General features: G+C 39.9%; 1 protein-coding gene across 1 annotated transcript; it reads left to right on the top strand.

Moving 5' to 3' along the window:
* The first annotated feature begins 49 nt into the window (after positions 1-49).
* Positions 50-27,795, top strand: LOC109431816 (cytochrome P450 4C1). Its single transcript, XM_062850069.1, has 8 exons — positions 50-570; positions 11,130-11,327; positions 11,756-11,944; positions 12,186-12,255; positions 12,313-12,439; positions 17,569-17,766; positions 27,038-27,342; positions 27,443-27,795. The coding sequence occupies exons 1-8, from the start codon at positions 396-398 to the stop codon at positions 27,714-27,716; spliced, it is 1,536 nt and encodes a 511-aa protein (XP_062706053.1). The 5' UTR covers positions 50-395; the 3' UTR covers positions 27,717-27,795.
* Positions 27,796-27,912: the final 117 nt, after the last annotated feature.

The following is a 27,912-nucleotide window of genomic DNA, read 5'->3' as shown; positions in this document are numbered from 1 at the left end:
CTTATTGCTGTCTAGCGGTTATTTATTTAGTGATATCGTTATCCGGCAACGACCCACCGTCGTCAACTCGTTTTCAGCCAGATTGGCAGAGATACTCTCCTAAGGTGATAAAGCTACCGGCTCGAACGCCGATTTACACAGCGCCAAGTAGGTTAAAATCCAACATCCAAAGAGCAACCGCTTCTCAGTCATTCGGCGGCTGCATTGGTGCGTGGTTACTATCTTGGCGTAGACAGTAAAACAATCCGAAACAAAAAACCAAGTCATTGTACTTATCTGGGTGAATCCGTTTCGATTAGATTGTTAGTGTGCTCATAGCAATCTGGCAGAGCAGTTCGGCCGCGTTCAATCAGTGTCCAAAGTGACTTAAAAGTGTCAAATGTAACAGTCGTAAAATGTCGGAACTAACGACGTTCATCTACGGCATTCTGATCTTCCTGGTGTTTGCTCCGTTCCTGCAATGGTGGGTCAAGCGGGCTCGGCTGGTGCAGATTATCGACAAAATACCCGGTCCCAAGGCGTACCCCTTCATCGGAACGACGTATACGTTTTTCGGAAAGAAACATTACGGTAGGTTGAGATCCAAGCGTGTAATTAGCAAATGGGCGATGTTGCGTAAACTCGGCACGAACCGGTTCGACTCGGTAGTCGTGTAAGCAGAGTGCCCACAACAAGTTTGAAGCAAAAATAACCCGTGAAGCTATTTAAGATCCGGTGAATGATTTAAAGCTAATAGCAAGTGATGCTGATGCAAAGTATTGCTCGTCGATAACAGATATGGGCAAAAGAATGCATTAATGGTTACTATTGGTCACTCAACCTTATTGACAGTATTTCAATTCGCTTTTATCAGAAACGAACTTTATTTAAATGGTCAATCAAATCAGTAACAACAAGACTGCTGATAAGTTAAATGTACATGAACCATTTTTTTTATAGAATGATTGATTGATGGTGACAGATTTCGATTACCTATAATTGAATGTCGCACCCTCGTTTTGTGGTTTGATTACTAGTAAGGTGTGCTATACGAATTGTTTGTTTTGAATAGGATGAAATAGGGGGGCACTCTGTCAAACAGTACGAATAATATTCGTACTTATTCTTTCATTGAGCTACCTTCAGACAGGGAAAGAGGTTGGCCCTTAAGGTACTACTGATTTTATACAACTCCTTTCAAGAGTACAATGCACTGATGGCTCTTTTTATAAACTGAGTGCTTTTGTTGATATTGTGCATAAATTGAAATAGTGCGGAGTGAATCAATTAATAGGGGCCATAAGGTCTGTCTACCAACCATATAAATTTCGAAACGAGGGGGGGATGAGTTTTGCCAAAATTAAGTCTACTTATTTATTGCATGTTCGAGGGTTCGACTGTTTAGGGGATAACGATTGGTAGGTATTCGGCTTTGCAGTCTACAGTTCTCTAGAACGACCGTTTAGAATTCGTCCCTACGTTTCGGCAATAATTGGTGCCTTTTTCCCCTGAAGAAGGCACCAACAAATACCGAAACGTGTTGGCGAATCCTAAACGGTCGTTCTTGAGAACTGTAAACTGCAAAGCCAAAAACCCACCAATCGTTGAGTCTACTTAGCACGGTGCTTCATTTACCGTTATTATCAAAAAAAATATACCATCAAAACCTGAAACGCCATTCTCTTTCTTCATCATTCCTACACCTCTGGACAAATTTTTAAAAAAATCGTTAGACGAAATTTTGAGTTACGCCCTTTTAAAGGGCCTAACCCCTAAAAAATCAGGGTTTCTATAGAAAAACATCATATTTCATAACAGAAGCATGTTTCTGCCATCAAAATTTGAAGCGCCATTCTCTTTCTTTATCATTTCTACACCTCTGGACAAATTTTGAAAATAATCGTTAGACGAATTTTTGAGTTACGCCCTTTTAAAGGACCTAACCCCTAAAAATGAGGGTTTCTATAGAAAAACATCATATTTCATAACAGAAGCATGCTTCTGCCAACAAAATTTGAAACGCCATTCTCTTTCTCTATCATTCCTACACCTCTAGATAAATTTTTAAAATAATCGTTGGACGAAATTTTGAGTTACGCCCTTTTAAAGGGCCTTACCCCTAAAAAAAATAGGGGTTTCTATAGAATACCATCATATTTCATAACAGAAGTATGCTTCAAAATCCAAAATAATGAACAGTATCATTAATAATGCTGTAATACTATGCACTAATATTGAATGCATTGTGTATAAAAATTAGCCATAACGCCAGTATAAGGGAAGTATTCTTTAACCTGTAGGATACGGACGTTGTTGGCTTCATTTACTATTATAGCCAGAACAATATACAATGAAAAACGACAGTTCATTTACTTTTTCATTTATATAGTTAATGCACACCCATAAACTGAATTTTAAAAATAAAGTTGGTCAAATTCTCCAGTTACGCCCATTTGAAGGTCACAAGTACTTATAGTAGAATTATTATAAAACTTAGTTTCATTTAAGGAGAAACTTCAGAGAATACTAACATGGCTGCCACAATGGCCGACTTGGTCCCCTACTCACGTTTTCAAAAGCACCAATCTTGAAAATTCATAAACAAATGCTCTCTATTTGGAAAAGATGCCTCTTTTTGCAAGTGAGCAAAGCCAGGATAAACAAGTGTGGCTTTGTTCGATGCTTCGTTCGTCAGATTTGTGCCTCTAAAGTTTGTAAGCAAAATTGCAATGGGATTTCTTGATGTTTCACCTTAATCACGTTTATTCTTCGGTAGCGTAGTTTAGCAGTTAAATATAGAACTATCATTACAATTGATCATCTCAATCCTTAGTTTTGTATGTTTATTAATTGAAAACAGCAATCACCATTAAATCTAACGAATGAGATAGGCACATGCCATCACTTGTTTTGTCTTTAAAAAAGCAATACAAAAAACTTACGTCCCACGCTATGAATGGCAATTGATACAAACATGATTGCTTCCTACATGTTTGAAAATACTTCCCTTATATTAGCGTAATGGCCAATTTGTATACAAACATCAATACAAAAAGCCAATATTAGCGCATAGTATCAAATTGTAGCATTATTAATAATACGTTTTATTATTTGGGACTTCAAGGCATGCTTTTGTTACGAAATATGATGATTTTCTATAGAAACCCTGATTTTTTAGGGGTTTGGCCCTTTAAAAGGGCGTAACTCAGAATTTCGTCTAACGATTATTTTAAAATTTGTTCAGAAGTGTAGGAAAGATAAAGAAGGAGCATGGAGTTTCAGGTTTTGATGGCAGAAGCATGCTTCTGTTATGAAATATGATGGTATTCTATAAAAACCCCTATTTTTTAGGGGTAAGGCCCTTTAAAAGGGCGTAACTCAAAATTTCGTCTAACGATTATTTTAAAAATTTATCCAGAGGTGTAGGAATGATAAAGAGAGAGAATGACATTTCAAATTTTGTTGGCAGAAGCATGCTTCTGTTATGAAATATGATGTTTTTCTATAGAAACCCTCATTTTTTAGGGGTTAGGCCCTTTAAAAGGGCGTAACACAAAAATTCGTCAAACGATTATTTTCAAAATTTGTCCAGAGGTGTAGAAATGATAAAGAAAGAGAATAGCGCTTCAAATTTTGATGGCAGAAACATGCTTCTGTTATGAAATATGATGTTTTTCTATAGAAACCCTGATTTTTTAGGGGTTAGGCCCTTTAAAAGGGCGTAACTCAAAATTTCGTCTAACGATTTTTTTAAAAATTTGTCCAGAGGTGTAGGAATGATGAAGGAAGAGAATGGCGTTTCAGGTTTTGATGGTATATTTTTTTTGATAATAACGGTAAATGAAGTACCGTGCTTAGTTTATCGGCAGCGTCTGGTCAAATTTAGAAATCTTTGGCACTTTCAAAGTATTATAATACAATTATATCACATTCTGATATACATTAGCGTGGGTCATCGGAACCGATTTCTCAGATCAAAGCTTTTTTGGTTTCATTTATGGTCCTGAGTATCTGTTCAGCACGATCGGTTGCGTCTACACTTTGCATATTGCAATTGAAATTTGTATGGGATTTTGTACGGGAAAACATATGTAGTTTTTGCAGTTTTGTCATTAATTGTAAAAGTTTGTCTGAAACTTTTTGCCCGACGATGTAGAATGATATTCTAGCATGTTCTGAAAAACATTATCGAAGATCACAAAGCGATTAAATGCATGTGAATAAAGTTATAGTCAACAAACCGCATGCATGTGTTAAAGTTTTAACAAGTAAAGGAATATCAATAGCAACAAAAACATGCTGTTTCGGCAAGCAATACCAACGCTAACTTTTTTAATAGGCATCAGATCACTTCGTAGTCTTCGACAAAGTTTTTCAGGACACCCTAGGCTAGGTTTTTACATTGTCGGATTCATGGTTTTAGAAAAAAAAGAACGAGCTTCTTATGTGAGAATAGCAAAAATAGTATGTTTTCCCATGTAAAATCACATGCAAAATTTTGCCCCGAAAAAAACTTTGATCTGATGGGATGCCATCAGATTTTCCATTTTTTCATATAACGGATGACCAACTCTAATATACATCTTGAACAATCAATCATTGTAATATAGGGGATGCCAGGCGGCATTTATTCTCGACAGTTTAGTTTTCTTCGTCATGGCCTGTTGACTAAAACCTGTTGAACCCAAAATTGTCCTCAAATAGCCCCACAGAGAAATATACGACCAAGTTTCATACAGTTTGGACGTCAAAAACCACCCCATGAAGATCAGAACTACTGAAAATAACCAAACTCACATTACTTCAGTTTTGATTGTTTGTTAATGCTATTGTTACAAAGTTGCATCAAATAATGATCCGAGGTACATGAAAGTTCGATAACACGGTCCGACAATTTTTTTTTGCCCAGCTCTAAATTTAACCTTTTCTGATTGCTCCCGACTAGAAACTCATAAATCCGAAGTTTTGACCCTCCCCCTCCTGGGAGAGGGGAAGAGCATTGATTTGAAATTTTGAAAAATCGAAAAATTTCGAGGTTTTTCGATCGCCATTTCGGCTAAATGCACGATATCAAAAAAGGAAAAGGTTGACCACGGAGCTTTAGGGGTTGTGCAACTACCAACAAAATTTCACGAAGATCCATCAAGCCATTCTCGAGAAACGGTGTTTTTACGAAATGATGTTTTAAAGATTTCTTATATTGCACGCAAAGAATCCAACAACTATATGGCACAATTGCTGATTTAACCATGTCGTTTAGCATCATGGTGTCTTCGATGAAGTTTTTCACTACAATAACGTGCTTCTTTTAACCTGTTGGTAAAAATGATCAATCCCCCTAAAAGTGAGATAGAAAATTTACTTTTTGAATTTTTCAAGATACAAGGTTGATGTCTTCACAAGAACATGCTGTTCTGAATAACTTTGTCGAAGACGCCAAATTCGTAACTCCGTTAGTTTTCAAGGTACGTTACGTTTTTATTACCGGCGGTCTCCTGAAAGTGTTTTTTCCTCAATAACTTTTTTCACTTTTGATTCCACAATTCTATTCTCACAGTCTCCAATAGGTCAATCATTTTGACTTTCTAAAGGAGACAATTACGTGTACTGTCGCATTTGTATGAGATAATTTGCTTACAATTGCCTATAAAGTAGTGCGGGGCAAAAGTTCTCACCTAACAGTCTCCACAAAATAACTATTAAGCGGAAAGACACTCATTTCGATTTTCACTGCATAACGATTCCCTATCATGTAACCTTCTAGCACTAGATTTTATCGAGATCTTTCTGTAGCTCTAGTAATAAAACTTTTAATGCAAGTACTTCAATGCGAACATTTGCCCCATACTTGGGGAAAAAGTTCGCACATGATGAAAGAGCAATCAGAAAAGGTGAAATTTCGGACCGTGTTATTATCGAAATTATGACACCGTGAGCCGCCATTTATAGGCCTATACAACTTCGCCAAAAACAGCTTACCGATCAAACAAGTCGTTTCCGTGATATATTGTTTATTTGCATGTGTTCTATTCATAGGACCTATTGAAATGTTTGTCGTGACTCGATAAAATGTTATAATGTAAAAAATTGGGTATTCGCAAATTCGAAAAATGCAAAACTAAAAAAATTTAGATATTCTTCGTGTCGTTTCAAGGAAAGCCTCAGTTAAAGAAAAGTATTAGAAAATTATAACACAATATGATGCAAACTATAATTTCATAATCAGGGAGTGTCTATATTCGGTTTCTGGTCAGCCTAGATACAGAAGAATTCCAAAATAATTTTGTGACATTCTCCTGCCATTTGCAGCATATTTTACCATACCTAATGCATGATTCCCCACACTATCGAAGTATGTCATTCTCCTCCGAGAAAAAATCGATATCCCAGGAGGTGGATCAGATGGGATCACGGGAGGAAATATTAAAAGCAATTCCACGCGAAATCGCGGAAGGAACTTCTGGAGAAACCCCTAAAAGAATGTTGACGGAATCCCGAAGTCAATTCATGAAAAAATCTTGGAGTTATCTATGAAAGCATCTCTAGAGAAAGTTTATATGAGGAAAATTTTATGTTTGGAGTGAACTTTCATTTTATCGATTGAACTGTCATTCTATCCACGGGAATTAAAACTGATAAATCCCTGATGGGATCGCTAAACAAATCTTGGAGTAATCCCTTAAACAACCACAATATCTTGGAGGAATCCCTGGAGAATCTCTGAGAGAATCCCGAATGAGTCTCTGAAGAAATCCCAAATGAAATCCCAGAATAAATCCCTTATAGAAAATTGAGAGGAAAGATCCATATGTAAGATAAAATAATTCAGAAGAAATTCCAAAGGAGGAATTATTAAAGGAAACCCGGCAGGAATCAATTAAGACAGTGCTTCCCAAGCTGTGCGCCGCGAACTTTTCCCAGGCGCGCCGCACAATTTTGGCTTTTGTGACGAAACTAAAAAAAAACAAACTCTTTATTTGTATTGCGGAACACCTTTAATTTTTTTATTAGTAAAACTAGTGTCGCTCACATTTTTTTAAATCTTTCCTGACTCTTCGATTGTTCCATAGAATTTCTTGTATTCCTTTTAAACATATTAATTAAACCACATTTTAAAATTTCAAGTTTTTGAAATTGTTTTTGGAATTCTTAAGCTTCAGCTTAGCTTTTGATTTTACTATAACTTTTCCAAAGATTCAACTTCAAGAACATTATTTACGTCCTTTTCAGAATAATTACAAGGTCTTCGGAACAGCTTAGCGGCATAACTATCTCTTCATGTGTTCCAGTTTGCCGAAATTTTCCAAAGTTAATAAAAATATTACTTTGAAATTTCCGCAAAAAGTTGAAGCGTTGGTCAAGTTTTGTGTAATCATTTTAATTCAATAAGATTTGTTTAATTACTGCAAACGCTTTAGAATTTTTGGCTGAATTGTTGAAATTCAGCAGCTTGATTTATCTGTACATCAAAGGTTTCTTCTTATTTTTAAAACTTCTATGATGAAATCAACAGGATTTTTCAAATCTTACAAATATTTGAACTTTCTTTGAGAAATTATTATGAAAAAATAGTTAGTTTTCCAAATATTGAATTCCGAAAACATGGTATTAGAGAAGTGTTTCACTTTGCTTCAGAAGTGTTTCATTTTGTCTTGCTCACTGTAAAGTGAAAGTTGCCCAAAATTAATTTTGGAAATGACAAAGGGCGCCGCGATAGAAAAAAGTTTGGGAACCTCTGAATTAAGGAATTGCAGCAGAAATTTCTGAATAGATTCTTGAAAGAATCCAGCTGAAATCTCCAAAGGATCTGCAGGAAAGCACCCTGAATTCCACGAAGAATGAATCCCAGAAAAGTGCCTTGAATGAATTTCAGGAACAATCCCTGAAAGAATCTCTGGAGGAATCTTTACAGGAAACCTGGGAGAAATCAATGCAGAAACACGGGGAGAAATCAGTCAAGAGATTCAGAGAGGGCTGGGGTCTCCAGTTAGCCTAGTGGCTAAGGCTATGGATCGCCAATCCGAAGACGGTGGGTTTGGTTCCCGTACCGGTCGGGAAAATTTTCTCGATTCCCTGGGCATAGTGTATCATCACAGACAAACAGACGTAACACTCTGATAATTTCCATCGTACACCGATTGAACGGTATTTTTCAAAATTCGATAGTTGACCAACTTCTCAACCTTGGCGCTCGCATAGTTTTTGATCGAGTTTGACGTTTGCTCACTACCGCCACCTAGGTGGTGGTCGGCCAAACATAGTTCTTTAAACATTGGGCGAATATGTTTCCGTGACTATGATTTGAATCGAAAAATGGTCGAAGTGTTACGTCTGTTTGTCTGTGGTATCATTGTACTTGCCTCACAATATACAAATTCATGCAATGGCAGGCAAAGGAAGCCCTTCAATTAATAACTGTGAAAGTGCTCAAAGAACACTAAGTTGAAGTGAGGCAGGCCGAGTCCCAGTGGGGACGTAGAGCCACAAAGAAGAAGGGAGGAATTTCTGATGAAATCACGGAATTTGTGAAGGAATCTTAGCAGCGATTCATGAAAAAATCCCAAAAGAAACTCCTGAAGCAATCCCGGAGAAGTTCCTGAAGAAAACCCGGAAAGAATGCTGTATCGAATATTTAGAAGACTCCCGGAAAAAAAAACTAGCAAGCATCCTGAAGGAAATCCTGCTGCAATTTCTAGAGTAATCAATAAAACAATCCCGGAAGAAATCTCTAAAACAATCCTAAAAGGGATTGATGAAGGAATCCCTGATGGTATAATGCCGGAAAATGTTCCTGGAAATGTCCCGGATGAATTCTTCGGAAGAATCTTAGGAAAACTCTTAAAGGAATCCCGAAATGAATCCATTAAGACTACTCCATTGGTACTATAAAAATAAATTTCTTTTTCTTGTACATATAATTAGAAAACACAATCGCGAGCTTGTTGAGAGATTGGCATCTATGCCGAAAGGGTGAAAATATTTAGGAGTGTTCATGGTGTGGGCTTTTGGATTCAGTTTGGGTTTCCATTCCGCAGAATCGTGGCTTAGTTGGTTAGGGAAGCCTGGGTAGACTTGATCCATTTTTCTTAATTTGCCTGTAACTTTAAGGAAAACACAAAATTAGAACTGATTTTCGCACGGAATGGCAGGTAAACCTCTATTGCAAGTTAAGACGGGCTTTAAGCCATTATTAAAGTTTCAAAACTGTGCAGACAAGTCTTATGATGTATTTTACAAAAATGGTTCACAATTGATCCCCTTTTGGCCACATGATTTATTTTTAAGGGAAAATAACTTCAGTGGCTTCCTTTTCATTTTCTGTTCAAGTTTTCTTGTATTTTTGATGAATATAGTGTATTTTAAATTGTAAGATTTCCTTATATTTGTAAGAATTTGCCATGAAAATGAGGAGACTTGTCTCCCCATGTCACTGTTGAGTGAACTTAGCTACATTAATTAAAATAATCTTCATAACAACCTTATAAGGATGAACATGTTTGATAGTATTTTGTTTATATTACATATGTGCTGTAAAATGTTGACACGATTTGGTTCAAAGTTATTTAGATTTTACGGAATCTCCTAAAAGATTTCTGAAGGACTGAAAACCAACCATCAGTTGTTATAAAATATTGCGATGCACAATGCGCGATGCGTGTACCGTATTTTTTAATTCATTAGGGATACCAATTTTCATACAATGTCCAAAAAATCAAAGTTGCACAAAACTAGACGTTTTCAAAAAATCATAACACTTGAACTTCATTTTGTTTTGTTTGAATGATGTTGAATATTGAGGAAAAATACGTTGAAGGGGCCAAATCGTGTTTAGGTAAAAAAAAAAATATGCAAATATATTAGTTTCTTCCCGTTTTCAAGATCTTGAGGTCAAAGAGGTACCTTGGTTTTTTTTCAGAAAATTCAGGAAATTTGGCCTAACGTATCAAAAAATGAGAGCTATTGAGACATGATTTCTTGAAAATAGAAAGCCATATATTTTAATACTAGCTACTCTAGAACTACACAAATTCATGTGGATGGCGGAGTGCTCGTGAGATATGGTTGGCAGAGGGTTCCCACAATAGTGTATGTATGGCAGGAGTAAGTGTGTTTAATACTCTGAAGATAATACGGCACAGTTCGCTTTTTTTTTCTATCTGTAATAACGAGATTTTAGCCCTAGGCTAGTTCAACTAGAGACCCACGCTTTACTTCCCTTCCGAAGGAAGAACTCACATTTTGTAAGTTTTTCGGGAGTGGGATTCGATCCCAGGTCCTCGGTGTGATAGTTAAGTGTTATAATTTACACTATTCTGTGAAACTTGGCAGGAAGGAAACGACTTTTTTTCTATTCGTTTCCATTCTAGCGATGACTATGAATGTGTGGATATACATAAGGTGCATGTTTAGTTAGGAGGGAGAAAGTGTATAGAAACTCGAGCCGGAATGTATAACTGACGCATAACTGCAGCATACCAAAGTCAGGTATCATTCCAAAACAAGGTATTGATCGATTTGAGGTATTGGTTTGGTGTTGAGGACTGCTTGAGGCATTATGCAATAATGGTAAGAATACTATTTGTATGGAAAATCGTCGATTATTATTCAGGTATGTCATTAGGCACGTGTTATGCACATAATACAAACCAGTTATTTTTTTAAGTATTTTACCTCTTATGCAGGACTTCTTGATACCTAATTTAGGTAGTAGTTATTCAGTTTTCCATACCTGAGTTTGGTATTCTTCAGTAAGTTTCATCTGCTCGAACCAAGGACCCTCTGCATGCGAATTAGAAGCGGATGCCACTAGATCACCAGGCCCAACTTTTTTGAATAGTTTTGGTTCCAGTTGTTCAAAAGGAATAAGGTTGTTGCACGATTTGGCATTGGTGGTAGATTCTTAGTCCCCTTAGAATATTTATTCAGAATTCCCTTATAGAAATTTGACAAAAAAAATTGTTGAAAAAGCACAAAAAAAACAGTAAGAAAAGAAGTCAAAAATTCCATTCAGAACTCGTAATTGATAATATTTAAAAATCATACTTAAAATTTGTGAAGATCGAGAGGTTTAAGCTATTTCTTATTTTAATACCGGTTTCACCCATCACTTACCTTTATGAAATATTTTCCACTGCGAATACATCTTCCAGAGCTGTTCTACATAATCGACGAGCGGACCCGCCGCTATCCGGACATCCACCGCGTCTGGACCGGAATGCGACCGGAGATTCGAATTAGCAAGCCGGAATATGTGGAAACGATAATCGGCGCCAGCAAACACATGGAAAAGTCCCACGGGTATGACTTCCTGATGGAGTGGCTTGGCGAGGGCCTGCTGACGTCCAAAGGTAAGATAGTGGGGGTTGGGTAATTAACGGCAGTTTGTCTTGTGTTTCGTGCACAGTTCAGGGGAACTTCCGTTTGTATAGGTGCACTAGGGTGTGGTTCATTTTAGGAAATTTCTGAAACCATTAAAATATGTGTATTTTCCAAATCAAATGTTGAACAATGGAATAGGTACCAGAGTACATTAAAATCGTAGATCTTCCCACACAACGTACTATGCAAAGATAGTCTACTCTATCTGTGTTATGGGAGTTCAACTTGCAGAAGAAGAATGAAGCAAAAACTCAGATTTAAAAAAAAATCAAATTCAATACAACAATGAACCACACTCTAATGTACACGTCAAGATTATGACTCATTTCTAATGATGGCCTTCTCGTTCCGTTTCATACTCATCTCATTTCCCGCCCAATAATAACTACAACAACAGGTGAACGGTGGTTTCAGCATCGCAAGCTCATAACACCGACGTTCCACTTCAACATTCTGGATGGCTTTTGCGACGTGTTTGCCGAGCAGGGAGCCGTTCTGGTCCAGCGATTGGAACCGTTTGCAGACACCGGAAAACCGGTCGATGTTTTCCCCTTCATCACGAAAGCTGCCCTGGACATCATTTGCGGTGAGTGAAGTGAACTACCTAGCTGTGAATAACTCTTCTCGGTACGGGGAGGAACCGGCAGTCCACAGTTCAAAGGCCGTGCTGTGAAAGTCAATAAAAGGAAAATATTTGCACTAGAGGGGGGTTTTTGGAAGGAAAATAAACTCTGGAGTTTATTTTTTGTTTCCGATTATGCTCGGTCCGCGCCACAGAGTTAATAATACATTTTTAACATTTGTTTTTTTTTTGTATCATTGTGCAGAAACTGCCATGGGGGTCAAAGTGAATGCTCAAACCGTCGGGGAAAACGAATACGTCAATGCTATTTATGCGTAAGTAATGTGATCAGGCGTTATTGTGCATTCAACAGTTATGATTTCATGTTTCAGAGTGAGCCAAATATTTGTTGATCGATCCATTAGACCGTGGCTACATCCCGAATTCATTTTCAAACGCACCGAGTATGGGCGTCAGCACAAAAAAGCACTGGGAATCATTCATGGATACACAAAGAAGGTAAGCAGGATTTAGTATACAAGGCGTTCCTTTCTCCTGAAACGGAGAGTCTGCCGTTTCCGCTTCTATTGGCAACGTTCCACGTTCTGTCGGGTTCCTTGCTGTAGCATTACCGCCCGCGCAGTGTTCTTCTCGTCCAAAACTGCTTAGCACTCCTTGTAGAACCATTTGTTTCGGCGACTTTAGTGCGGTCAGCTGCGTCGTTAATGGTTGCTTTTACTGTACATTCAAACCACATTTTTTACAGCAGAAGGAATCGAAAATCATACTTATCTTACCGGTCAGACTAAGGCCTCTGCTGTACATATGTAGTAGTAGTCTCCATTCTATTCGGTCTATGGCTGTGTGGCTCCAGTTCCGCCCTCTAACCTAACACGCAGCTTACCACGTCTTCTTTTACCGGTCGGATGACTCTCGAGAACTATTTCAGTCGTGTTGTTATCCGACACGTGAGCCGCCCACCGTACCCTCCCGATTTTCGCGATGTGTTTCTCGCAGCAGCTGATGCAGTTCGTGGTTCATTCGCCTTCTCCAATTCCCGTCTTCCATCTGCACTCCGCCGTAGATGGTACGCAACACCTTCCGTTCGAAAACCTCAAGGGCGCGTTGTTCCGCTGCAATTAGAGCCCATGCTTCGTGACCATAGAGCACTACCGGTATAATCAGCATGTTGTAGATAGTTAACTTCGTGTGACGATACACTTTGTTCGATCGTAGAGTTCTGTGGACGCGGAGACCAAAGCAAGCTTGATTCCCTGCCGCAGTTCGTCGTTGAATGTCTTTGCTGGTGTCGTTGTCGGCGATCGCCACTGAGCCCAAGTATACAAATTCTTCGACCGCCTCGATTTCAACCATCTCAAATTTCCGAGCTATAATATCATTATCATCAGCGAAACCAAGCAGCTGAACGGATTTCGTGAAAATTGTTCCACTCGTGTTTATCCTTGCTCTCCTTATTACACCCTCTAAAGCAATGTTGAACAGCTAGCATGAAAGACGATCACCTTGTCGTAGCCCTCTGCGAGATTCGAAGGGACTCGAGGGTGTCCCTGATACTCGAACTACGCACATCACTCGATCCATCGTCGCCTTGATCAATCGTATCAGTTTATCCGGGAATCCGTATTCGTGCATAATCTGCTATAGCAGGTCTCGTTCGATTGTATCATACACCGATTTGAACAAGTGATGTGTGGGCACGTTGTATTCGCTGCATTTTTGCAACACCTGGTAGATGGCGAACATCTGGTCCGTTGTAGCGCGTTCACCCATGAATCCAGCCTTATATGAACACGAACTCTCTTGCAATCGGTGATAGACGACGCCACAAAATTTGAGAGAGTATCTTGTAGACAGCGCTCAGTAGTGTAGTTCCCGCAATCCAACTGGTCTCCCTTTTTGTAGATGGGACACACGATACCTTCCATCCATTCCTCTGGTAATACTTCCTCCTCTCAAATCTTGGTAATGATCCAATGTAGAGCTCTAACCTTGTTATAAAACAATCTTGATTTAGGGTAACGCGGCCTGAAAGGCCTTATCACCAGGGCTTCTGGTCTCGGCCACGGAAGTCTTATGGGGCGGGTAACAGCCACCTTTTTTCCCAGGGCCGGCTCTTCGCTATGGGACTGATCAGGGCACAAAGAAACTAAACTCCGCACTTCACTTTTAATATAGATTTATTTTATCTTTTCTGTGTGGCTTGTATGGTGTTCAGTGTGTGTAAGCTGGCCAGCGATGACGGAATCTCGATGTGGGCTGTGGGATGCTCTGCTTCTCGGCGTGGGCTCGGGAACTCTGGCCCAAGATGGCGACTGGGTGGCTTGGGTAAATCTTCACAGGCTATCGTGCCGGTATCTCGGTAAGGCATCGCTACCCTTTCTTAGATGACCAGGGTATCTCAGCTGAACGCTAATGGGTCATATAGCAACACGAGGGATGGGGGTCTTAGGGTTGGAACACTTTCACAAGATCACTTCTAAGTTCATACCTGACTCTAATCTGCTATATGCACAGCGTAGCTTTTTAATCAAACTAAGCTTTCACTTTGGAATCACTGGTAGTTGTTAAAACTCGATCTTATTCCTCCAAGTCAAAAAGACCCGATCCAAACCCCTTATAGACCTTTCTACAATCCTCATCCTCCTCCCAAAGCCTCTCGTTGTCCACCTCTCCTGTCCCTACATGCTATTCACATTTTCGATGCCCACCTTATCCTTCTGTCATCCCGGGATTCCGATGTCATAAGTGTCATGTGTACATTTGTATGGGGTGTTTTTACAATGATTTATTCTAATTCAACTTGGCGGTTGATATTTTTGGGAGTGGCTTACCTAGCTATATACATATTATTTAAATTTAAAACTGTTATATTCACCCTATTGGGTGGTAATTCATGGGGAACAGTAGTATGGTTTTTAAAATTTCTCTTCTCTCTATCTTCTGATTGTTCGCTCTGGATTGGGTTTATAGAGTAAATGTATCCGAATGGTAACAACCTGTGCTTCTCCACCATATTTTAGTAACTCGCTTGGCAGTTGTTCTGCTCCAGTGGCTTTGTTGTTTTTAACTGGCTAACTTCCTGTTCAATCTCTTGGAGGTTAGGCGCTGGAAATCTTTCGTCCTGCGCACGTACTCCTAGATTTGCTACCGCGCCACCTTCGGTGCTTGCAACGTCGCCATTGAGGTGCTCATCGTAATGTTGTCGCCACTAGTCGATCACCTCACGCTCGCTCGTGAGAAGATTCCCGTAATTGTCTCGGTACATGTTGGCTAATGGCACAAAGCCTCTGCGCTTCCATCGCATCGCTCCGGAAGACAGAGTTCTGCCTGTTCCGCGCCTATCTGTAACGTGCCTCATTCGCTCTCGTATGCTGTTGCAGCATTCTCGCGTATGCTGCATTCTTCTCGTTTTTCAACTGTTCACATTCGCCGTCGTACCAGTCGTTTCTATGATTCGGAGTCGCGAAACCTAGTGCTGCAGCCGAGGTACTACCTATGGCGGATCGGATGTCCCTTGAGCCATCTTCAAGTGTAGCTGCACCAAGCTGCTCTTCCGTTGGTAGGGCCACTGCTAGCTGCTGCGCGTAGTCTTGAGCCACTTCTACGTTACACAGAAGTGCATCGGACTACCATACCACGGGAAGCTGTAAAATTTACGCATCGCTGGCCGTTATCATTCGATACGGCGTGTAGGCTGTTTCGCCCAATTACCAGTCTGCATATTTCCGCCCGATTCGGTCAACATTTCCGGTCCTGTACATTCTCCCTTCGTGTAGGCAGTGCACGTTTATGATGCTGTAATTGAAGAAACGGTACATGCACTTCCTTGCGTTGATCGGCTGCCACCCGATCACGCGTTGTCGCATTTTGCCCAACACTATACAAAATCCTGTTCCCAGTTCATTGGTGATGCCACAGCTTTGATAGAAGGTAGCCGCTCGATGCATGCTTTTCCACACTTTCTGTCCAGTCCAACAAAGTTCCTGCAACGCCACGATGTCGAAGTTGCGGGGATTTAGTTCGTCGTAGATTATCCTGTCACATTCTGCGAAACCAAGTGACTTACAATTCCATGTTCGAATGTTCCAATCGTAGTCTTTATTTCGTCGCGTGGATCTTTTCCGATTGTATCGAGTCGTATTTTCTCCTACATTATGGGGCTGTCCATAAACCACGTGGTCATGAGGGGGGGGGGGGGGGGTTCGGCCAATGACCATTTTGTATGGACAAATCAAATTTTTTGTATGGACTAATGACCACGCGGGGGGGGGGGGGGGTTGAAAAGTCCCAAAAAAATGACCACGTGGTTTATGGACAGCCCCTATTCGCAATGGGCGGCTTATTGGGCCTACGCCAATGCTTCTCTTTCGCCGGAGGATCATCGTACCAGTTATGTTTAACGCTTGGTTTAACGCCTCAACCAACACTGGAACGACCACCTTGGATCTAACTGGGCGTGATGCAGCATTTCTTACTCAGCCGCTGGATGCCAGAACAGGCACACCTTCTTGGTGAACAGACGCTTGGGTCGTACCTCCTCAATTTAGCTGAGTTCAGAAGTACAACAATGCCCAGGCTGCTCTACTAGCTAAGCACACAACTCTTAGTTGGCGATCTTTGTCATCGCTTGACCCGTGGAAGCATGAGGTAGGAACTTGTAAGGACCAGAGCTATGTTGGACGCTCTCCTTATCGACTCACCGTTTTTTGGTATAAAGTCACCTACAAGAATGCCAGAAGTTTATGAATTGAACGCTTATAGCGCCACATAGCGACAAGAAATCAAAAAAAGTTTTCTTATACATTTCCCCAGGCTTTCTCACGCAAACTTAAATCTCGTTGAGCCGTTGAGCGGAGGAAAAAAGATCCCACCAAAATGTCCCAGTAAGCATACTAATTCAAAATACAATGGACAATTGCATCTCCAAGCTGAGACAACAATAAATTGTACCGCGGGAATGATAATACAATGTTGTATAAGTAACATTAATTGAGTAGGAATAACCGTCAGGTTTTGAATATCAGCGACATGGATTGAAATATGGAAAAACTTATTGCCATTATTTTATTTTCCATTCAACCGCTTAGTTCTCGAAATGTAAAAAATATAAAAAATATAAAACTTCAACGATCAAATCCCAAACAATAATCGCATCTTTCACATGATTGGGCGTCTTCCGGTGCACCGTATTCATCCGTTATATTCCCTTTTTTCTCGGCGGCTTGCGTCATCGCGTGGTGGCGGCTGCCACTGGCTGCCACATCTATGTTTGTGACCACCATACGAAACAGAGGAGAACAGAGACGACACCAAAGCAATAGTTTAGCAAATCGATTTTACATCGTTCGTAAAGCACGAAATCCTGTTAACCTTCCTGCAAATCGAAATCAATTGAACCGTGTCATTACTTCTTCCCGCGCACCCACACCCCCCGCATCCTGCGCCGGAAACCCAACTCACAGACAAGTCAAATGCTCCCAGTCAGTCAGACACACAAACGAAATGTACACGTATAGTTTTCCTCTTTCATGAACATTTTCCCTCCCAGCAAGCTTAGAGTCCTACCGGTTTCTGAACTTTGATTTTTTTTCTATCCCTCTCTGGATTCCCGTCGTTGAAAAATACAGGTCATTCGCGATCGGAAGGAAGCGCTGCAGAAGAGCGGAACCCAAGGGGCGGCGGTGGATGCTGCTGCCGGAGAAGATCTGTACTTTGGAACGAAAAAGAGACTGGCATTCCTGGATCTGCTGCTGCAGGGCAACGAAAAGCACCGGCAACTTACCGATGACGACGTGCGTGAAGAGGTTGACACGTTTATGTTCGAGGTAGGTACTTTCCTGCTTGCTGCTAGTGACGACTACTGTTAGTCGTTCCTGAAAATGGTCATTATGATATTGCACTTTGCATGTTGTCTTTATTCACGCAAATGTGGCCGGGAATTGCATTTTTTTTTTCTTGTAATGGAAACACGAACAGAGTTTTTTTTTCTCCTTCAGAAATTTTCCAGAAGTTTTTGCAATAATTCCTTTGGAAATTCCACCATGAAATTCTCAAGTTGTTCTAGGGTTCATCTAAGAAATATTTTAGAGACGTCTCTAGGATGTCCTTCAGAAAAATCTCTAGCTTTTATTTTCAGAGTTCCTTAAAAAATATGCTCGACATTCCTTCAGGAATTTCAATTGGAGTTTTTTTTTAATTTCCCGTAGATTTTGTTTTGCAAATTCCATATTCTTCACGGAATCCACGGAAACCCCTCAGTATCTCACAATGGAGGAAATTCTGAAGCTAATCTTGAATGAATTTTTAAAAAGAATTTCGGCGAAAACTTATGCAAGCATTTAAGGAGGAATTTCTAGAAAAAAATACATAAAAATCCTAAAGGAAAGCGTAAAGCATAGGGTATTGGTTCCCTTTCATCCATGTGGCATGTGGCTCCCATTTTCATCCTACAAAAAACAAAGGATTGAAGCGCTTAAAGTGCTTTCTCATTTTTGATGGAACAAAAAAGAGAGGAATCAATCGGGGCCGTAACCGCTTGTTTTTGAATAGGATGAATATGGGAGCGTGAGATTACTGATGGCACACATACCTTACTACTAACCAACAACGTGATTTATTTTGATGTGAAATTGAGAAAAAAAAATTGATAAATCCACCTGAATATGTGATTCTTATTGAACTCTAAAGGTGGCATTTATTTAAAGCCTAATTTTCAAGCTTACCTGGAGATTTTTTTTTAGTGAAACAATTGGAAACTACAAGAATGACGCCATTAAGCTTCTGAATCGATATTCGTAATATTTGATGAGATATTTCATATAGCATGTTGACGCTCCCGATGATACATTGTTCTACAGCAACTACTACTTTTACTACCTTTAACTACTTTTTGTGGGATGAACCTGCCTATGGCAGAAAATCCCTGAATTAAAAAAGTAAAACAAAACTTTAACTACCGAAGGAACTTCTGAAGCACTACCTTTGCAGACATCCTGTAGAAAATCTTGATTGAATTCATGGAGGATGAAAAGAAAATCCCTGAGAAAATTTAAAAAAAAAACATTTTCCGAAAATGATTAGGAAAATCCTAGAAAAAAAATCTGAAGGAACTTCTGGTGGACATCCCATAGAATCTCAAGCAAAATTATTGAAATTCCTATAAAAGTTCGTATGTACGCTTATGACTGCCTTAGAAGATTTGCAGCATCCAAAGCAAGTCATTGTTGAAAGAACTTCACCAAAATGTCTCTTGAGAAACTCTATGAGAAGCTTTTCAAGAAACTTTTGGAAACATATGTCGAGATGCTCTTGAAGACATTCATGGACGAACTCTTTGAGAGTTCCTAGAAAAACTTAGCAGCTTTCTGGAAAAACTCTTGGAGAAGTTTCGTAGAAACTCCTTGAAGGCAAAACAGACTCAATGAACTTCTTGATGTTGTTGAAGAAATTTTTTGATTTCTTCAGTTAGTCTAACGGTAAGGCTGAGGGTCGCTAATCAGGAGACGACGGGTTCGATTCCCGTCCATTCGAGTTCCCTGGGCAGATGAAGAATCTTTATCTGACCATCGCTACATCTTTTTTGAACATTTAAATGTTACTTCGCAAACATTGCGTTTCAGGAATCCCCGATCAACAAACTGGGATCTCTTTACTGATTTGGTTGCGGCCAAATTTCATGGATACTCACCATCCATTGACACTCCAAGTGATTTAGATGATGCCGTTGATACTACAACGACCTTCGTCATGGAAGCTTTTGAAGAAGCATGCCCTCTACGGTCTGCGAAGATCACAAGAGGAACCCCTTGGTGGAACTCTGATCTGGCGAAACTCAGGAAACAATGTAGAAAGAGTTGGAACAGACGACGTTCGGCTGGTTCGGAGGCTTTCAGTTCAGGTCGGCTCGCAAGGCTTACAGGAAAGCTCTCCGGTCTGCTGAACGATCCAGCTGGAAAAACCTTTCTACAAATGTTTCCAGCTTGAGTGAAGTCAGTCGGTTAAACAAAATCCTTGCGAAATCTAAGGATTTCCGGGTGAACGAACTTCGTTTGCCAAATGGCGATCTGACTTCCTCTGATGAGGAAGTTCTGAAATGCTTATTCAGCACACACTTCCCTGGATGTGTGGATATTACATCTTCGGATGAACCTGATGTATTTTCTTGCAGCTTTGATTCTTTAGCTTCGGCTCGGAGTATTGTAACTATAGAATCGATTGAGTGGGCTCTTAATAGCTTTGCTTCTTTCAAATCTCCTGGGGCAGATGGGATTTATCCTATTTTGCTTCAGAAGGGATTTGATCATTTCAAACACGTTTTGAAAAAAAATACTTGTTTGCAGTTTTGCTGCAGGGTATATTCCCAAATCCTGGCGGAATATTACTGTCAAGTTTATTCCGAAAGTGGGTCGTGCGTCGTATGAAGAAGCAAAGAGTTTCAGACCTATCAGTTTGACCTCTTTTCTTCTGAAATGCTTAGAACGCATTGTGGATCATCACATCCGTGATGTTCATCTGGCCAACGTGCCTCTTCATGTAAACCAACATGCCTACCAATCTGGTAAGTCCACTGTGACTCTTTTACACAAGGTTGTTTACGATATCGAGAAAGCATTCGCTTAAAAGCAACCTTGTTTGGGTGTTTTCTTAGATATCGAGGGAACCTTTGACAACGTGCCTTTCGATGCCATATTGGAAGCCGCACGGGGTCATGGTATATCTCCAATGATTTCCAATTGGATTCACCAAATGCTCAAAAACCGATATCTGTTCTCGACATTGCGTCTAGCAGGGATTAGGAAATTGAGTGTTTGTAGATGCCCCCAAGGGGGAGTCTTATCACCGCTTTTGTGGAATCTCGTAGCAGATACGATATTGAGGCACTATTAAAGTTATTAAAGCACTTGCTTCGGCAAACTCTAGGTCGAGGATAGTTATCGCTTGTCGAACTCAAATCGAGGAGCTGAATTCAGCAAACGCTGTTCACCTTGTATGGGTACCTGGTCATTCTTCCATTGCTGGAAGTGAATTGGCTGATGAGTTAGCTCGCTCTGGAGCATCACATGACTTCATTGGCCCTGAGCCAGCTATTCCGATATCGAAGTGTTGGATAAAGCTTCAGATTCACACCTGGGCTGTCACTCAACACAGACAATATTGGAATAGTTTGGAGTCATGTCGTCAAACCAAATTGTATAGTGCTGAGCCATCTCTACGGGTGGCGAAGTATCTAACTAATCTGTCTAAGCAGAATTGCAGCATGCTGGTCAAAGCATTGACTGGCCACTGCCGACTCAGCCATCACATGGCGAATATTCAGCAAGCTGATTCATTTGCCTGTGATAGCTGTGAATCCGATTATGGAACTTCGTATCATCTAATATCTAACTGTCCAGTTTTCGCGCAACTGCGTTTCCGAGTATTCGGTAAACACTTATTAAGTGAAACTGACTTCAGAAACCTGAATCTTCACGATAATCTGTTGTTCTTAACCCGCTGTGGTAAAGAGCTATAGGCTCTCTTTCGCTTTATGCGTTATTACAGTGCCCTTTTCAGGGCACTGTTTGAACCCATTGTGGTACGCTTGTGCGTTAGTACCCTCTTCCAGGGTATTTTTCCTATTTCCCTACCTGTCCCTATCCCCATCCAAATCCTTTTTCCTTCCTTTTCCCTCAGGTAGATGATGAAATAGGCTGTTATTTTGGCGATGGCACAAATGTCCCAAATGGAGGATAACGTGCCTCTGGAGCCGGCCTTCTGATACCTAATACCTGATATTTGTATGATTGTACTTGCCTTACAATACACAAACTCATGCAATAACAGGCAAAAAAAGCCCTTCAATTATAACTGTGGAAATGATCAAAGAACACTTACAGGGGATGGCCAAAATGTTTGGGATAGGCAACTTTTTTTCTCCCACAAAAAAATTCAACATGCTGTAACTTTTCATAGAGTGCATCAAAAAATCTTAAATTTTGACTGTTTGTCAACCTATTATATGTGCATCATTGGTACAAATTTGTCCTCGATTGATTAATGTTTCGCGAAGTTAGAACCGTTCGGGTAAAACACTATTATTTAGACAACTAATTTTTGAACTGTCATATCTCGGAAACCAGTGAACCGAATTGAATGAATTTTTTAACGTTTATCAACAATATATTGATACTCAATACGACGTTATAAAATGTAATATTTTCTCACGGCAAATTAAGTTATCCCGGATTGTAATTTTTACCCATATAGGGGAAAATAAGTCAAATTTACAATACCACACAAAAATTACTAAATGTGTTCTTCCTTCAATCTAAATAGGCTCTAATATATTTGATTAGAGATAACTTGAGAACAGAAGTGGAAAATCTTTGGATATCAACGCTAAAATTTATTGACATTGATGGAAAAAATCACATTTTTTCGAGAAAAATCCAAAAAGTGTCAATCCATGATAACTTTTTTCAACGTTTAAAAAGTACCTATGTTATAATAGTTCGTAAAGCATTTACATAGTGTTAGTGTACGTTCAAAATTTCATTCAATTCGGTTCACTGGTTTTCGAGATATGACACCTCAAAAATGAGTTGTCTGAAAAATAGTGTTTTACGCGAACGGTTCTAACTTTGCGAAATATTAATCAATTGAGTCCAAATTTGTACCAATGATGCACACATAATAGGTTGACAAGCAGTCAAAATTTGAGATTTTTTGATGCGCTCTATGAAAAGTTATAGCATGTTGAACTTTTTTTGTGAGAGAAAAAAAAGTTGCCTATCCCAAACATTTTGGCCATCCCCTGTAGTTGAAGAGAGGCAGGCCAAGTTCCACTTAAAACGACCATCTAAGAAAAAGAAGAAGACGATATAAAAATAACTGTAAAAATCAACAACGGAATCCTTTTTGAACCTCTGAATAAACTTCTGAAGAAATAATATAAAAAACATCCAGAAAGGGCACATGAGCTCCTCAAAAACATTAAGAAAACCTAAGTGCCACGAGTCACTAGGTACTTGGTGGAAATTCTGGAAAAAAACTTAATTTGTATTCCGTAGCGTATGTATGAAAGATAGATAGCCTGGTATATCTCTAAGTGAGTACTTGAAAGTTTCTCGTTCAAATCTCAAGAGAAATTTGGATTAATCTTTGAAAGACTTTGTTGGGGAGCATGTGACAAAATTTACCAAAAAAAAAAATCGTGGAGAACTTTCGGGACTTTTTTTTTTGAAAAACTGATATTTTCAGATAGCAGGTTGTAGAAAGATTCTGTATAGATTATCCAGATTAAACCCTTGATAAAATAAGAAACGGATTCGACAAGTAAATGTTGAAAATCGATGTCCAACACCATTTTTAAATCCAAGATATTGTGTTTTTAATTATTGAAGATCTGTGGCAATCCACGTAATGTGGGTAATGGACTCAATGAATAGACTTTGAAAACCGATGTCCGGTGCACACTTACAAAACACATAAACTTCTATACTTACATCTGTGCTTGTTGCTACTCACGAGCACAACCTGATTTACTGATTGCTTACTTTTCACTCCTCAGTACAATGGAACCTCTTTTTATACACATGGCTGAAGGTACAAAAAAAATAAAAATGTGCATAAATTAAAAAAAAAATATAAAAAGTGATAAATTTGTGCATAATTTTAGTTTGGGCTTCAATGAGGGAATCTAGTTCTTGCTCCTGGGTTGTTTCAGGGGGTTTCAGCAGCCTTTTGAGGGTGTTCTGTCAGGTATAGTTGGCGTTTTAATGAAATTACGGGAAATTTAGGTGCATTTCAATCGTAGAGGGTTTCAAGGACGTTTCAAGGGGGCTTTAAGGGCAATTCAATATATCTCAGGAGCTTTAAAGTGTATTACAAGGGTTTGAGGGGCGTTTCAAGGCATTTCTGAGTCATTTCAAAGAATTTCAGAGGGCTTTCAGGAACATTTTCTAGGGCGTTCCTAGAAGTTCAAGGGGCGTTTGATAGCATTTCAGGGGCGTTTCAAGGCGTTTACAGGCGCGTCAGGGGGTTTCTGGAGCCTATTAAAGGCATCTAAAGGGGGGCTTCAGAAGTATTTTAATTTGATTTTGATATTTTCAAAAGCGTTTCAACGGGATTACGGAGATTTCAGATTCAGTGGCGTTTAGAGACATTTCAGGTCAGCGCCGTATCAGGGGGTTCCAAGAACACCCTTAAATCAAAAGGAATTTCAGGGACGTTTCAAAAGATACTGTGATGAAATGCCTCCGAAATCACCCTAAAACTCACATGAACCTCATTTACCGCACCTGAGAAACTCCGAAACCATAAAAAACGCCACCGTAATGCCTCTGAAACCTACTGAAAATGCTCTTTTACATCCTTAAATGACTCTGAATCCGCCTCGACTTCATGTAACGCTTCCAAGACCCTCTGAAACCCCCGAAAACGCCTGCGTAACGCCTTTAGTTAGCCTAGTGGTTAAGGTTATGGATCGCCAATCCGGAGACGGTGGGTTCGATTCCCGTTCTGGTCGAGAAAAATTTCTCGGTTCCCTGGGCATAGTGTATCATTGTACTTGCCTCACAGTGCAGACAAAGAAAGCCCTTCAACTAATAACTGTGGAAGTGCTCAAAGAACACTAAGTTGAGGTGAGGCAGACCAAGTCCCAGTGGGGAAGTAGAGCCATAAAGAAGAAGAAGAAGAAGAGGAAGAAGAAGAAGAAGAAGAAGAAGAAGAAGAAGAAGAAGAAGAAGAAGAAGAAGAAGAAGAAGAAGAAGAAGAAGATGAAGAACGCCTCCAAAACCCACCGAAAATCATCTGAAACTTCTTGAAATGCCAATGAAATCCCCTAAGACCCTCTCGGACCGCATATAACGTACATGATACCCTCCAAAACCCACGAAATCGCATCCGTGACTCCTCTGAATTCCGTCGAAAATGGATCCCACGTAACGCACGTTAGATCCTCGGTAACCCCCGAAAACGTACCAGTAACGTTTCCAAAATCTGTCGAAAATTCTCTTTTTTTTTATTTTTTTATTTCTTTGTATTTGTGGATTTTAACTTAATGCTAATTCTTCACACCGAAAATTCTCTGAAACTCTCTGCAATGCAATGTGAAGTTCTTACGTTATCATGAATTGTAAAAGTAAATACTCGCTGCAATGCATTCGAAAACCCTCTCAGACCCCCGAAAACTCCCCTGAGATCTCCTCCCACTAAAATCCCTTGGGACCCCCTAAAATGTCCCTGCAACCTCCCTTAACTATAAACAGCCAAAGGCCGCCGTTGCAAAAGTTACCGTCATTATTAAATTTTCTTATGCACAAGATTTGTTCTGAGCATGCAAGGGTCCCTACTGATTCACATTCCTCACTCTTCACTTTTCTACTGTTCACAATTCTACTTTTTTCTGACTCACTCCTCACCCCACATTCCTCATTGCTTAATCATCATTCGTCTTTTTAGCTTAGCTTAGTTTAGGTTGACTGTACATTTAAATGGTTGCTCCTCCATGAATGGTCGTTCTGTTAAAAATTGCACTTAGATCCAATTTAATAAGGACTGGGATACACTTATTCTCAAAGTGTAACATTCGCAGCTCAGAAATGGTTGATGAATAATGAAGTCGGCCTTACAGTCAGATGAAAAAGGAAAGTAATATTAGAATGAGATTACCCAAGTAACCAAAAGTTCCGCTTCCCATGACAAAATGCGCTTTCAAGTTCCACAAAGTTCAGATAAAGTTCCGAACGGAACTTTCTAGTTGCTTAAGAGTCTAACTTCGCAAATAAGTTCCAGCAAGGCTAGCCTCTTAAGCAGCCTGAAAATACCATTCGGAACTTTATCTGAACTTCGTGGAGCTTTAAAGCTGCTTAAGATGCTACTCGGAACTTTGTTGGAATTTTCTAGTTCCTAGAAGTTCATTTCAGTAGCTTGATGTTCTAAGGATTTATTTTTATAATTTTAGCAAAAACATCATTATAAGCAAATTGTCATAGATAACTAAAATAAATTCATCAAATCAATGAATATGAAGGCAAATGAAAAAAAAAATATGAAGCCCACCAGATTTGAACCGGTAGTCGCTGCGATAGAGCCTTACACTCTTCCCCAACACCACAATTGCGATGAAATGCAAAGCGGATGAAACCTGACTTAAATCAATCCTCTATCGACATCTAGGTTTGCACTCTTGTACAGTAGTAAAGTCAACTTATTTATATTATGTATCTGTAGAAACGCAGCGGTATGACGGCACCTTATCACGCAGGAGGTCCCGGGTTCAAATCTACATAGGAATGCCATATGCATAAGTAAATAAGTATATAAAAGAAAGTTTGTGCATGTTTCGCAATAATGCAAGCAACAATAAGTTGCGATGAATTTGAAAAGTACATTTTTGTTTTCACATTCATTTTGAGGAAGTTCCGTCAGAAGCCTTAGAAGGATAGTTTTCTAATCCGACTTCCTTATGGGAACTTTCAAGTTCTGAAATTACTTAAAAATGAAGCTGCTTTGAAGGCTAAAGAGCAACCTCCAACAAGCTACTTAGCTTATAAAGTATCCTCTTATCTGAACTTTTGGTTACTTGGATATTGCGATTTGAGTGTTGTTGGGGAATCATTGCCTATAAAGACAAACAATGTAATGCTGTTGTTCAATCAATTCTAATGACTACCACAAAATAAGGAACCAATTAGGGGGTTTTCAGCATGACTATGCCGTGGGAGACGATTGATCCAGGAGTTGGCTATGGAATAGTAAGGTGAGATGCAGGCTTTGTCCCAGTTGAGAAGAAGAAGCTAAGAATTACCACAAGAAAATTTAAACGAAAACCTTATCTTCGATTCTGCTATCTAACGGCAGCCATGCCAATTCAAGAGCCACTGGTAAACCCAAGCACTACATAAACGATAACTTGAAGTGATCTTTATCCACTACTGCTGTTGCCATAGCGTGCAACATGAATGACCATCGAACTAAACTCTTTCTCAATTGAGAATCGTTTTTCAAATCCCTTCTATCTCCCCCTCCCTTCCAGCAGTTGCGCCATAGAGCATTTGCCGTGATTGTTGATTCTTACCGTTTGGTTTTATATTTCGCCTTCCTCCCCTTCCACAGGGCCACGACACGACGACGGCCGGCATGAGCTGGGCTCTGTTCCTTCTTGGGTTGCATCCGGACGTGCAGGACCGAGTGCATCAGGAAATTGATTCGATTTTCGCTGGCTCCGACCGGCCGGCCACGATGAAGGATCTCGGCGAGATGAAACTGCTGGAACGGTGCCTGAAGGAAACGCTCCGGCTCTATCCATCCGTGTCGTTCTTCGGTCGCAAACTAAGCGAGGACGTCACCCTGGGCCAGTACTTCATCCCGGCCGGAACGCTGATGGGCATCCATGCGTATCACGTGCATCGCGACGAAAGGTGAGCTTCAGACAGATGTTTTTCACAGCTGTGTGTGCTTTCATCTGGGGAAGGAGAACGTTCTTGAACTGTGTGTATACCCAATGCTGTTGATTCACAGATTTTATCCCGACCCGGAGAAATTCGACCCGGATCGTTTCCTACCGGAGAACACGGAACATCGTCACCCATTTGCATATATCCCATTCAGTGCTGGACCACGTAACTGTATTGGACAGAAGTTTGCCATTCTGGAGGAAAAAAGCATCGTGTCGTCTATTCTTCGGAAATTCCGCGTGCGTTCGGCCAACACACGCGATGAGCAGAAGATTTGCCAGGAATTGATTACTCGCCCGAACAAAGGTATCAGGCTGTATTTGGAAAGGCGAGGCTGAAGATTTTGTTGATATGAATTGATATTACATTGCAGTTGGTTTTAGGAATAAATAAAGGTGCAACGATTGTTGACTTATATTTCTTTTGTGTTTTTTTTTTCAAAGGAATTTATAGACTAGAGTAGACTGGATTAAATAGAAAGGACACTTCAGTGAACTGGGGTAGACAGGAATAACCTGAAATAAAATGGAAAAG

This window comes from Aedes albopictus, chromosome 2 (genome assembly GCF_035046485.1).
Source record: "Aedes albopictus strain Foshan chromosome 2, AalbF5, whole genome shotgun sequence".
In the NCBI taxonomy this organism is placed as follows: Eukaryota; Metazoa; Arthropoda; class Insecta; order Diptera; family Culicidae; genus Aedes; species Aedes albopictus.
Note: the sequence above shows the minus strand (reverse complement) of the source record. Positions and strands in the feature narration are given on the sequence as shown.